This window comes from Artemia sp. Qi Xiang Cuo, chromosome 13, assembly GCF_049724085.1.
Source record: "Artemia sp. Qi Xiang Cuo chromosome 13, ASM4972408v1, whole genome shotgun sequence".
Taxonomy (NCBI): domain Eukaryota; kingdom Metazoa; phylum Arthropoda; class Branchiopoda; order Anostraca; family Artemiidae; genus Artemia; species Artemia sp. Qi Xiang Cuo.
Window position 1 is genome coordinate 11,743,237 of NC_142806.1, and position 13,159 is coordinate 11,756,395.

At 35.4% G+C, this 13,159-nt stretch overlaps 1 protein-coding gene across 1 annotated transcript in view; it reads left to right on the forward strand.

The window, feature by feature from the left end:
- Nucleotides 1-13,159, forward strand: part of LOC148944953 (ethanolamine-phosphate phospho-lyase) — a 93,474-nt gene that overhangs the window by 46,948 nt on the left and 33,367 nt on the right. Inside the window, exons 5-6 of the mRNA XM_089099521.1 lie at nt 3,443-3,651; nt 9,825-9,952. Coding sequence (XP_088955647.1) covers nt 3,443-3,651; nt 9,825-9,952 — 337 coding nt within the window. The remainder of the gene's footprint in view (nt 1-3,442; nt 3,652-9,824; nt 9,953-13,159) is intronic.

Below are 13,159 nucleotides of genomic sequence, written 5' to 3' on the forward strand. Positions count from 1 at the left end.
GAAACGATGATCGATACCTTTTTGATGCCTTTTGGGTTGGGGGACAAAGGAGTTGGCAAGACGAACTAAAGGCTCTTTTTCGTATTTTTGGCCGACTGGTCTGTGATTCCTGGAAATCCGGTAATATTTCGCGATTGACTTCACAGCTAAGACATCTTTTTCCGAAATGCACCGTGAGATCGTGGTAACTTTCAGATAGTTTCTGAAGCCTCAGTTTCTGCAGGCTGTCCTCATAGGATGTATAATTTACCCCAAGCATTGTTTGGCAAGCCCGCTTCTGAATATTTTCAAGCTTTTCGGTTTGGATATCCGTTAGACCTGGGTGCCAAACGGGACAAGCATGCTTGGTTTGCCGTCGGACATGCATACAGTACAGACTGTGCATAATGTAAATTTGGATATTGAACCGCGTTAGGCAAGCAAAGGATTTTAGGCATAGGGAAGCCTTTTGGAGGATAGACTGTATATGTGGATCCCATTTCAGGTTTCTTTTGAAAATTACTCCTAGAATTTTTATTTCATCTTTAGTTGTAAGTCCATTGTCTTCTTGGGAAGGAATTGCAGATTTTAGAAAGCTAACACGTAGAATATGGCTCTTGGTTTCACTAACTGTAAGCATTATATCTTCAAGATTATGCTTTAGCTGGGAAAATATTGATGAGGTGGTGATTTCGTCTGCTGGGCTCGCTAAGGTGCGGAATGATATGCTTGACAGGTCGTCAGAAAAGTTGTAGCAACTTTGTATTTGTTCTAGGACAGGGTTAAAAACAATCGAAAAGATCAGTGGTCCTAATTTTGTCCCTTGGGGTGCTCCGCACCATATTTCTTGGGATTCGGATGCTTCATCCTGCGTGAGTGAAACACATTGGTTTCTATTGTATATACATATATATATATATATATATATATATATATATATATATATATATATATATATATATATATATATATACACGTAGAATATGGCTCTTGGTTTCACTAACTGTAAGCATTATATCTTCAAGATTATGCTTTAGCTGGGAAAATATTGATGAGGTGGTGATTTTCTCTGCTAGGCTCGCTAAGGTGCGGAATGATATGCTTGACAGGTCGTCAGCAAAGTTGCAGCAACTGTGTATTTGTGCTAGGACAGGGTTAAAAACAATCAAAAAGATCAGTGGTCCTAATTTTGTCCCTTGGAGTGCTCCGCACCATATGTCTTGGGATTCGGATGCTTCATCCTGCGTGAGTGAAACACATTGGTTTCTATTGTATATATATATATATATATATATATATATATATATATATATATATATATATATATATATATATAATATATATATAATATTGTTATGGTCTTATATGCTGACAAATGTATAGAAAAGTATGAGGAAGCAATTCAGTATTGTTTATCTCGTCACCTTCAATTGACTGTCAATCTAAACACCATCAATTAACGCTACTGTTTATGGTGTTTTTGTTCTGGACAAATGTGTAGAAAAGTATGAGGAAGCAACTCAGTATTGTTTATCTCAACACCATCAATTTTCTCTACATTCTAAATAACAACTATGTTTTATCAAAGTTTTTCATCGATTGTATTAGGTAATATTAAATACATATTCTGATGCAATTGTATTTTTGAACTTTCATGATGTTTCTTCAATACAAAAAAAAACTGATTATATTCAATTTCAGACCAAAGGCAAACATGAAAATGTCACACAGGATTTTATTTTAAAGTGCAAATTTTTTATTTTTAGGTCAAATTAGGTATTAGTTTTAGGTAAGATTATCAATATTGCAGTATATCTTATCTACTTTTGTTTATATTCACATTAGGTAATATTAAATGAATTTTCTATTATCTTTTGAACTTTGTAATTAATTAGCGAACTACTGTTTAAGAATTAAAACCCGCCATGTATAACTGATTTATGTATTTTTATGTCTACAGTTACATTAGGTAATAGTAAATACATTTCTAAAATGTATTGAACTTTAAATTAACTAGCAGATTTTGTTCACACTTTTAAGCGTGTTATATATATGTATTTATATATATATACATATATATATATATATATATATATATATATATATATATATATATATATATATATATATATATATATATATATATATATATAATATATATATATATATATATATATATATATATATATATATATATATATATATATATATATATATATATATATATATATATATATATATATATATATATATATATATATATATATATATATATATATATATATATATATATATATATATATATATATATATATATATATATACTTAGTGCTATTATTACTAACAACTCACTGCAGCACCAAGCCGCCCTAGGCCAACACTGCTGCGCACGCTCCTCCTCCATTCCAATCTATTCAAAGCCTCCCTTTTTATACCCTCCCAGGAAGTTTCCACTTCCCTTAGATCTTTCTTTACTATTTCCTCCCACCCCATTTGGAAACGACCTGTTTTTCATTGAATCCTAAACGGTTAGCCAACACCGTTGATTTTCAATTGAAAATCAAGTATTTTGCAGTAATCATCAAGACTGGCTAATTGTAGAAAAAAAAACCAAGACAGCTAGTCCGAGTAATTGAGAGGCAAAAATGTTTAAATGGCACGGGTAAGTGCTGGGAGTAAGTATGACTCTCTTATTGGACAAATACTTGTGTGTTAGGTTTTGGAAAGGCACGCCTTCCTAGAGTCTCAGGTACGTTGACCAAGCATTTAAAATTGACATAGGACCATTAGATTGCCTGGAATGAGAGGCAAACAAGGCACGCCCGGCTGTGATATGCATTGTGAATCGTGAATCCGCAACCCTAATAATAGAGAAATCGTATAAAACTGTTTTATCTCCTTTAAACATCTTTGAAAATCTGTGCTGGTTGTATGAAAGAAATAGTGGAGGAAACTCGCAAAGATATGCTTAGAATATCAGGATATTGGAGACCATGATAATCGCAAGGGTCAAACATGACTCTGAAACTTGGGTGTTTCAAAAGGTTGAGGAAAACATGATAGGTGTTCAGAGGAACTGTCCAAGGATAAGTCCTGATGACTAGTATGCGCAACGAATCAAGACCAAAACACATCAAACAATAAGATGTATCAAAAATGCGGTTCGATTCCACTTTTAAGGCCTATAGTGACATGGTTAGACCATGTTTTACGGCAAAAGATTGTGATTTGCTAAAATCGTGCTTCTTTGCCATCGATATGATAGCAGATGAAGAGCAGTACTCCTTGAATGGAGTGGGGGGAGTTATAAGAAATGATTTAAATTGAACTAGTAAATATACTAGCAAAATTGCCGGCTTCGCCGGCTTTTTGGCCAATTACGTCATTACTCAATATGTCATGTTCCGTTAATAGATCTCCCTTCTAAAACTACTCTTTACGCATCACTATTCTTTATTTGTAGGCTTCAGTTCCTGACAGATACAGAGGAAAATATAGAGACACTGAACACTCACTTGAAGAACTGTCAACGCTATATGCACAAGAAGTGGAAGATCAAATACAAAATATTCACTCTCATGGAAAAGGTGTATCGTGTTTTATCTCTGAAAGTTTGCAAAGCTGTGGTGGACAAATCATCACACCACCTGGCTATTTGAGAGAGGTATACAAGTAAGCATCATTATATTCAATTTTGCCAGCAGGTTCTGGTTCGTATTTTGTACTCAAGGTAAAATCATCTGTTTATTAATAACATGTGCCTCCTAAGGCGCCTAGGGTATCAAGGAGGAGCCTCCAATCATCTATCAGGTTTACTGCTGCAATGATGTCCTCCCATTCTGGTTGAACGGAGGTATTTAGCAGTATGTCTCCTGCTATTTTTTTTTTTGCCTCGAATGATGATTGGCTCCCTTATGTTTGAACCTTCTGTAGACTCTCATTCTTAGAGTTTGTGCACCCAGAAGGTTTCTGTCGGGTTTTATTCTGTAAAATGTAACTAATCAAATTTTCTAATTGACTAGATGTGCATGTGCCTCCCGAAGCACCCAGGGGATCAAGGAGGAGTCGGCAATGATTTTTCATGTTTGCTGCTGTAGTGATATAAAAAATAAAGATTGAGACAATTGTGGTAATAAAGATTGACCGCGTCAAATATAATATTATGATTTAAAGCGGTGTACCGATCTTGCCACTCGCTGAAAGCGAGAAAACAACATGCGTAGCTATAGTAGGTTAGAAATTCTCCAACTATCAATTTGGGAGCGTAACCTAGCTTCCTTGGGTTATCTCTGTGTCGATTACCTCTAATGTTAAGTAGAAATCAGATTCCTGGGAGCGTTACCGATGGAGACCTACGAACTAGTTACCTGCTGTGCGATTCGATACAGACATATACATAATACGAACACAAGTAGAAAAGCAATAGATTTATTAAGACTTACATTTTAGGCGTACAAAAGTGCTTCACTTCAACTAACGACAATAGTGGCAGAGATAACAATAATGACCAAATCTCTACAATGACTGCATAATAATAATTTCAATAGCAATGCCTGAATGCCAATAATAATGATTCTGATCTACGAATGCGTCATCATAATGCCTCCATAATAACTCTGACAAAACGAATGCATCGAAAAACACTTTTTTACACTATATCACACAAATACAGCTTCTGCGCTCTACTAGCTTTTTCACGATTGGCCCAAGTCCTGTGGAGGGGGCCGCTACCTTGTACTTATGTTTGCAAACTCACTTCATTATGCTCACTGACTATCCAATAATTTGTTTTAAATATATCTGATGATTAAACGTTGTAACTTAAGCTTCCTGTGAATTCTGTATCTATCATTTTTTTTTATTACCAATTATCTTAGCGAAATTCAAAACCGAATAGCGTCGTTGTTTGGCTGAGGCCAAAACATAGTTTCTCTTTTTTGCTGATTAAGAATTTAGACTCTTGGAAACGGGATTTGAACTTAATTAGGGGAAGTTTAATTTATGTCGGAATTATCTTTAGAAGGAAAGAATCTTTGTATTTTAAATATGTCACATGTTACTCACGGTACACTGCTGCAATGATGTCCTCCTATTCTGGTTGAACTAAGCTGTTTAGCAGTATGTCTTCTGCTATTTTTTTTTTGCCTCAAAAGATGATTGGCTCCCTTACATTTGGACCGCCTATAGACTCTCATCCTTAGTGATTTCTTGCGCCCAGAAAGTTTCTTTTGGGTTTCATACCGCCGACTTCAAGTAATAAATTTGTCAAATTGACTAGTTGCTTCTGTGCCTCCTGAAGCACCCAGGGAATCAAGGAGGAGTAACCAATCATCTCTCATGTTTGCTGCTGCAATTATGTTCTCCCATTGCGATTGAATGGGGGTGTTTTGCAGTATGTCTCCTGCTAAGTTTTTTGCCTCAAATGATGATTCGTTCCCTTATAGTTGGACCGCCTACAGACTTTCATCCTTAGAAAGCTCTTTCGCCCAGAAGGGTTCTTTCCTCTCTTTCTGCCAATATTAAGTAATAAAATTGCCAAATTGACTAGTTTTGCGTGTGCCTCCTGAGGCACCGGGGGCATCATGGAGGGGCCGCCAATCATTTCTCAGGTTTGCTGCTCTAGGGATGCCCTCCAATTCTGGTTGAACTAAGGCGTTTAGTAGTATGTCTTCTGCTAGATTCTTTGCATGGAATGATGATTTGCTCCCTTATGTTTCGACTCCCCCTATAGACTCTCATCCTTAGATAGTTTGTGCGCCCAGAAGGTTTTTGTCGGGTTTTGCGCCGCGAAATTAATCTAATGAAATGGTTTAAAAGCTTAAGCATTTTTAAAGGTACAATCCTATACTAAAGTGTTCAATCTGTATTTGATCCTTATATACGGTATGATGAGTTGATGTAGAATGGTATGATGATGCATGAACGGTCTGATAAGGAACGGCTGTCGAGCGGCCAAAACTATTGAATCTTACCATTTCTAGCCCCTTGTTTTCTTCTGTTTTTACTTCATAGAGAGCAAAAAATAATAATAATTTATTTCTAACCCACTACTACAATAATATAAAATAGTGAAAGGTGGCTACAATAGTGAATAGTGAAAGGTGGCTACAATATAGGCTACAATAGTGAATAGTGAAAGGTGGCTACAATATAGGCTACAATAGTGAATAGTGAAAGGTGGCTACAATATAGGCTACAATAGTGAATAGTGAAAGGTGGCTACACTACTACAACATATAATGTAAAATAGGAAAGGTGGCAATCGACTTACGTTAATACCTGACATCCTTTCGCTTGCTATAAGAAGTTTTCCGAAAACATAATTTTTTACAAATCTATGTAATACCCTCCTATTATGGTACCAAGGTGGAAGAAAAAGCAAAATTTGCAGAAACGTAAATCTTGAATACGCATAAAAGATAGATCTTGCTTTTTCAAATGTGCTTAAAACCCAGAAATACATAAAATTTAATTATCACAAAACGGAAAATAATTTTGACAAAGGTTTATGGCGGCATTTCCCTCTAATACCAACAATCTTAGTGACTTATCCTAACCTGGAGTCGAAAACTAGGCGTGACCGGAAAGAACGTAAATTAGTAGCATTATACGTTTAAACGTTTTAACATCTATGCATTACGGGCAAATTGTGTAGTTCCTATATCCCCTGCTAAAATTTTGTCTCTAATTATCACAGGTTACCTTATATTAAGACTGTTTCGGGATTCAGTTTGTATGTCTAGCAGGCTTTACTTAGTCGCCACGTGACATTACTGAGTTTTACTACCCCAACTTCAAATCATCAACCAACTCAACCCAACGCCAACTCATCAACAACAAAATGGTTTAAGGTTTAAGCTTTTTTTAAGCTTCAGACTAATACCCTGTCTACTATCACTATATTATATTCTTTATGTTCTATATTTGTATTATTTCTATATCTATATATTATATTCTAATATTATGCTGTTAATATTATCGCCATTTATTACTTTTTATTTATGGTACTTTTTGTTTATTACTATTTATTAGTATTAATTCAGTTTATATTAATTAATAATCAATTAATCATTTGTTGTTAATATTTTTAATAATATATAAAAAATCATTAGCCATTGAGCTTCTTTTGGGAACTATTCCGTCAACTCTTTCTATACATTAAAGCGTTTTCGTGAATAGAGCAGTCTACACAAAATTGGCGAACAGAAATTCCTGTAAATGAAGAATGTAAAAGTTAGACGAACAGAAATTATAAGGAACAATGAAAAGCTCAAAATGAACGAAAACTAGTGCAAATAATGCGGTGTTGCCTCCCTCTCCCTCTAACCTCCTAAACGGGGGGAAGTCGGGTAGAGATGGTTAATATTATTTTTTTCAGATAAACAATTCGATCCGTACTCCAGAAAAATCATAAGATTATTACAACTTTCTGTAGTTCCAGCAAGGGCGTATTCAGTATTTTTGTTGGGGGTATTTTTTTCAGAGGAGATTCACACAAAAACTTTAAAAACGCAACAAAAATTGTTTATAAGCATTTGTGTAACAGTTTTACGAGTTGGAGAATAATTTCGGAATTAGAGCGGGGACTTCAAACCCGGTAACCCTCATGGGTCCGGTCTTGCTTTCGAATACGAATACTTTCTATACTCCAGAAATCTATACAATAAATCTTGTATGCTTTAGACTTTTTGGCCCCGTGAAATAAATTCTAGGGCGCATGCCTGCTTCAAGCTATAATAAAAGTTATTTTGGTATAAACTGGGTACGGAAAAAGTCTGGACTTTATCAGATCGCTATGACTTTAAAAAAACTGAATTCTAATTAGTCACAAATAGTATATTTGTTTGTGACTATTTTATTGTATTGTGACTATTTTAAGTCACAACAATAATAAGCCACAAAATAAATGTTGTTGTTATTATTGTCTACGTTTCAGTTTTGTTGAATTTAATCAGAAGAAAATTCTGCTCCGTTCAGTAAAAAAAAAACTTACGCTTTCTAATGATGTTAATTTTATTAAATCTGAATATCTCTATCTCTAGTACAAAACCGGAGAATTTAAATGATTTTTCTAAGATTTCTGGGAAAGTAGATGTGGCCTTTCCGTTTTCTGTCGTTTATTTGGTTCTCTTATCAAAGCTCTACAAGCTATGGCAGGACCGCCCAATCAATTCAGAATAGTTTGGTACATTTTGGTACATTTGGTAACGCCCAATCAATTCAGAATAGTTTGGTACATTTTGGTACATTTGGTACCGCCCAATCAATTCGGAATAGTTTGGTATAGTTTGGTACTCGGAACATTTTCGGAATAGTCAATCCGAAAATATTTGTAATGGATGAGATAGGGCGATTTTTTAAGATATCGAACAATTTTAAATCTCGTCAAGATTTATCTTGGTAAATGCCTTTTCATTGTGACTTTTTTGCGACTTATTTTTGCGAGCGTTCTTTTTGTGACGTTATTGTAATGATTTGACTTATTATTTGTGACAAAATCTTTTTTGTAACTTATTTTTGTCAGCAAATTATATATTTTTTAGTGTATTCCAGAAAATGAAGCAAAAGAATCCCGGCTAATTTTTGTCTCGTCAAATTTTGAGTCTTTAGAAAGAGTCGATCAAGTTGTTAAATCAATCAAACAAGCACAACCCCAAGAACCACAACCACAAGCCAGTGTGGTCTTGGAAATTATTTAGCTACATTAGATAATTTTGGATACCTCACTGACTTTTCATTTAGACTTTTATTTTGCTAAATTAAACTAAAAAAAACAAACAGATTGCGTTCCACATATGAAGAGAGGACTACCCTCTCCTCAGTCCCTCGTTCTTTACCCTAATTTTTGACGCTTTGTCCCAATTCCTTAAGAAAGATTCCTAAAACACAATATCAGTTTATTTGGAATAAGAAAGTTTTTTAAAAAACCAAATAACTTTAGAGCAGCAAGTGAGGGACTGAGAAGGGGACAGCTGAAATGTTATTATGGCTACAACGTATCATTGTAATAACCATTCATTTGATGCCTAAATAAATAAAGAATTTCAGTTCATTTCGTTGGTATTTTTCTTAAGTTTTACCAATTCACGAAAATGTAGGGGGGGGGTGGAGGAGAAGATTTTTTTCAGTTTGCTGTTTTAATAAAGATACGAACATAAACTTACAAACCTATTTTTCTTGTTTATTCATTCTAATTGATGTACAATTTTTTGAGCTATGATCTCTGGTGGTATGAATATTGTTCTGGTAAATTTTTTATTTCAACACCTGGCAGCGTTATGTTTTTTTTTCAGGTCTTAGGCTAAAAATAAGAGATTAACATCTTATGCTTTAATTCCATAGAATTTTTCGTAACTTGTTTTTGCAACACATTCACATCATGTCTTTAGTGTATCTCAAGAAAGGAAACTTAACAGCCCTGTCTTTTTACCCGTTGTTGTATTTACGCGTTTTTGTTGTGTCTAATTTTTAGTTTGTAAACGAGCACCAAACCTGATTGGTTCCCTTGTAATTTTCATACCCCCCTGCCCTTGTGAGGGGAGGGGGGTAAAAACCTTATTTTTAATTTATTGTCATTTTTTAGTCAAGCTACCAAATTATATTAGTTTTTTTATTACCTGTTTGAAAATATTCCATTATTACGGAGCAAATATTACGGAGTTTTTAGTTAAAGTTTTATAATCAGTGTAAACGGGGGTGGTGGTGGCAATAATAAAAATACAAATTTCATTTGTTAAATTGATTAAATAGTAAAAATTAATTAAAAAATACTCACCCCCCCCCCCCGCCATAACATTTCATCGTTTTCTTCTTCCACTCTGTCATATTTTTTCTTTCCTTTTCAGACACATTCGTAATTCTGGTGGAGTGTGCATAGCTGATGAGGTTCAAGTGGGTTTTGGTCGTGTTGGGAGTCATTGGTGGGCTTTCCAACTTGCTGGTGAAGACGTTGTACCTGACATAGTCACAATTGGTAAGTCATTTCTAATATTTGGTAATGCATCTGATAAGATTCGTTGAAAAAAGCTACTTGAATTGACCATAATAATATTTTGAGAAATTCGGTTTTAATTTGGAAAACCTAGGTGCTATTTAAGTCCTAAATAAAAAAAAAATCCACTCGAAAATCTTTTTTCTGAGATCTCATTATTTCCATGAAAATTTAACCATTGCACATGCAAACAACCATTAAATATTTTACCTGTTCATAGTTTTTATTAAAAAGAATGGGTCAAATAGGAAACTATCAAATCACATCCATTTTTGTGCCGAGAAAAATGCTGAGAATTTTTTGCAAAAATTCAAGTGAAAACAAAGAATGTTGAATTTCCAATTTAGTACCTAAATCTGGCTGCTAGATGGCAGATAGCGTTTTGTATTCTTTGGATTTCAAATCCACTCTACCATCTTATGTACAAAAGGGGAAAAAACTGACAAATTTTTTAGCAATTTCTCTTCTTTTTTTCTTTTTCTATTATCTCTAAGGCCTTTCTTTTTTGGTGTTTCTGCATCGTCACTCTGATTGGCTGTTTTGAAAGCGAGTAGGCAATGACAATTCAAGAAAAATTAGCTTTATATCTATCAAAGATTTTTTTTTTTTTTTTCTTACACGCAAGGTAACCCATAAAGGCCGTATCCAGGGGGAGGAGCCTACACGGTTTGGCCCCGCCCCCCGAAATTTTTGCTGACTCGTACAAAGGTAACAAAAACACATGTAAAACAAATTTTTGTCAGGTTTCTTTGTAACCCTCCCTCCTCGAGCAAAGATATCCCCATCCCCAAACAAAAGTCCTGGATATGACGCTGGTAATCATATACAGTTACTCGCTGGTTTTAGTGTTGTAAGTACGATGGACAGTGACAACGAAACCGGATTTTTTTATTCGGTTAAGGGGAAACGTTGAGAACCAGAGTTGTTCAAAGAGGGAGGCAACCAGGGCAACTTCCCCGGGCGGCGTGGCTGGGGGGGGGGCGGCAGCTGTGGATTGCCCACTTTGATCCATTTTTCACTTTGATTCAGCTACTTGTTTATATTTAAGTCGGGAGGGGCGCTGTAATTTATTTCCCCCGATCAGCAGCAGCCCTAGGAACGGCTCTCTACACATCCATATATCACAGGTGGTCGAGCTCCACTACAGGTGGGCCAAATTTCAATAATCTCTCGTTATGAGAGCTGACCTAAAAAATAAAATATAAAAAACGTCAATTGCTATGGAATTTTTACTTTTAACGTATGTCTTTAAATAAATTAATGCATAGGTTTAGATTTTTGTAGGCAGTAGCTATTGTTTTCTGTTAGATGGCATGTATGTTTGTAACTTAGCCGTTCTGAAATTTAATTCATAGTTAGTTCGGGCTCTTCGAATTAATTCCGTTAAATGCTCATTTCTGAGTTGTGAACATTGTTTTTGTTTTATAAACTTCATTATTGAAAAAGTAATTCACACAATAAGTTTTGCTGCATATGTACAGTAACTTGTAAGCAGCGTTTCTTAAATTGAGGTGATACTTCTGATACTAGTTTGTGATACTAGATTGTGATACTAGATCTGATTGTGGTACTTTGATTGTGATACTAGTTTTAAAAATTCGTCTGGAAATTATCTTAAGTTGTGATATAACTTTTTAAGGTATGTATTATTTATCTTAAAAAGTTCAGGAATTTCAGATTTCAGGATTTCCTGAATTTTCCTGAATTTCAAAAAATCAGGAATTTCCTAACTTAGATAATCCTTTGAGCAGTAAGATAACTTTAGTGCTCAAAAAAGGACTGAAAAAGATGTTTATAAAGTATTTACCGAATTGAATTTGTCTCCAGACATTTATAAAACGTCATCACCTACTTACCTACGTCATCACTGCTACTTACTTCATCTTCTGTCATATAAGATCTCCGTATGCAATTTTGTTAGTAGCGGGTTTCAAATCAAAAAAAAATGGAAAAGAAACGTGGGTGAAACGTTAGCAAAATAATAAACTGAAACATAACATAATCAATAAGGTTTGCTGTCTTACCATAACGTGAATACCATGTTAAGTTATGGGCCATTTTATGACCAAACACCGTATTGGTTATAACCAAATTATTGTGCCAATAAATTTCTAAAAGTCCAAAGCTATTACTATTTCTTTTTCCTACACCAAATTTACCTAGGCTAGGATACCATCTATCCCTATTTCTACCGACCAGCTTGTTAAAATCTCCTAGTAAAAACATCATATTTCTACCTGGGACCCTGTCTATATGCTCCTATAACTGTAAGTAAAATTCATCTGAGTCACTAGTATCTCCGTCAGTCGGGTCCACAGGGGCATATACTACTATAACCGATACCCTGAACGCTGTCTGTGTACCCCATCCTTCCTGCCCGAGTAAACAAACTCTATATCACCTAATTTCATGCTTCCTACCGCTGGGATATGAGTTTCTGAAACTCCTAATAAGTCCAGTTCGAATCATCTGAATTCGTCTGTCAAAATGTCGGTACGATAGTCATTTTTTAATGTTGTAACATTCCAAGTTCCAATTTTCATGTTCTCTTAATCAATGAAATTATTTTGGCCTCAGGAAAAGCAATGATCCCGGATACCAGTGCAGGACTGGGATCACATATCTTCCCAAGTCTACATCGAAGCGCTTAAACCGGCTTAGAACTGGACAGCAGGAAGTCTCTGGGACCTCTAGTATAAAGAATGGAGGCTTTGTGCAATCCTGGGCCCATCTTGATCACAACATGGTTTTCAGCACTTGGCGATGCTCTACTATCAACAAGAGTCGAAATCCTGCACGGACATTCTCAAGCCTATTACCTCCGACTCATTATATATTCATGCCTACAAAGATCATGCTACTACAGGGAGGCAGCCCATAACAGATAAATTAGCTAGGAAGAGGATTTTCAGCCCGAAAACGCCCGTCAAAGCAGACCAAGCCCAGATGAATTATCCATTAATCAGAGTCCTGTGCGAATGCTGTGTCGTTTACTAGGCTATAATTTCCTCGAGGGGCGCCACTCCTCAGGTGCGAATAGAGTTGACCGCAAAGGTCTTGCGACCCCAGTCTTGCAGGTACCCCGAAAGGGTTGAGGCAGTACTTTGCAGTTGCCGTTGTCCATAGATCTGGATCTTACGCCCTGTCGCAGCTGTCCTCCTATAGAGTATCCTCCCACGATGGTGTTCT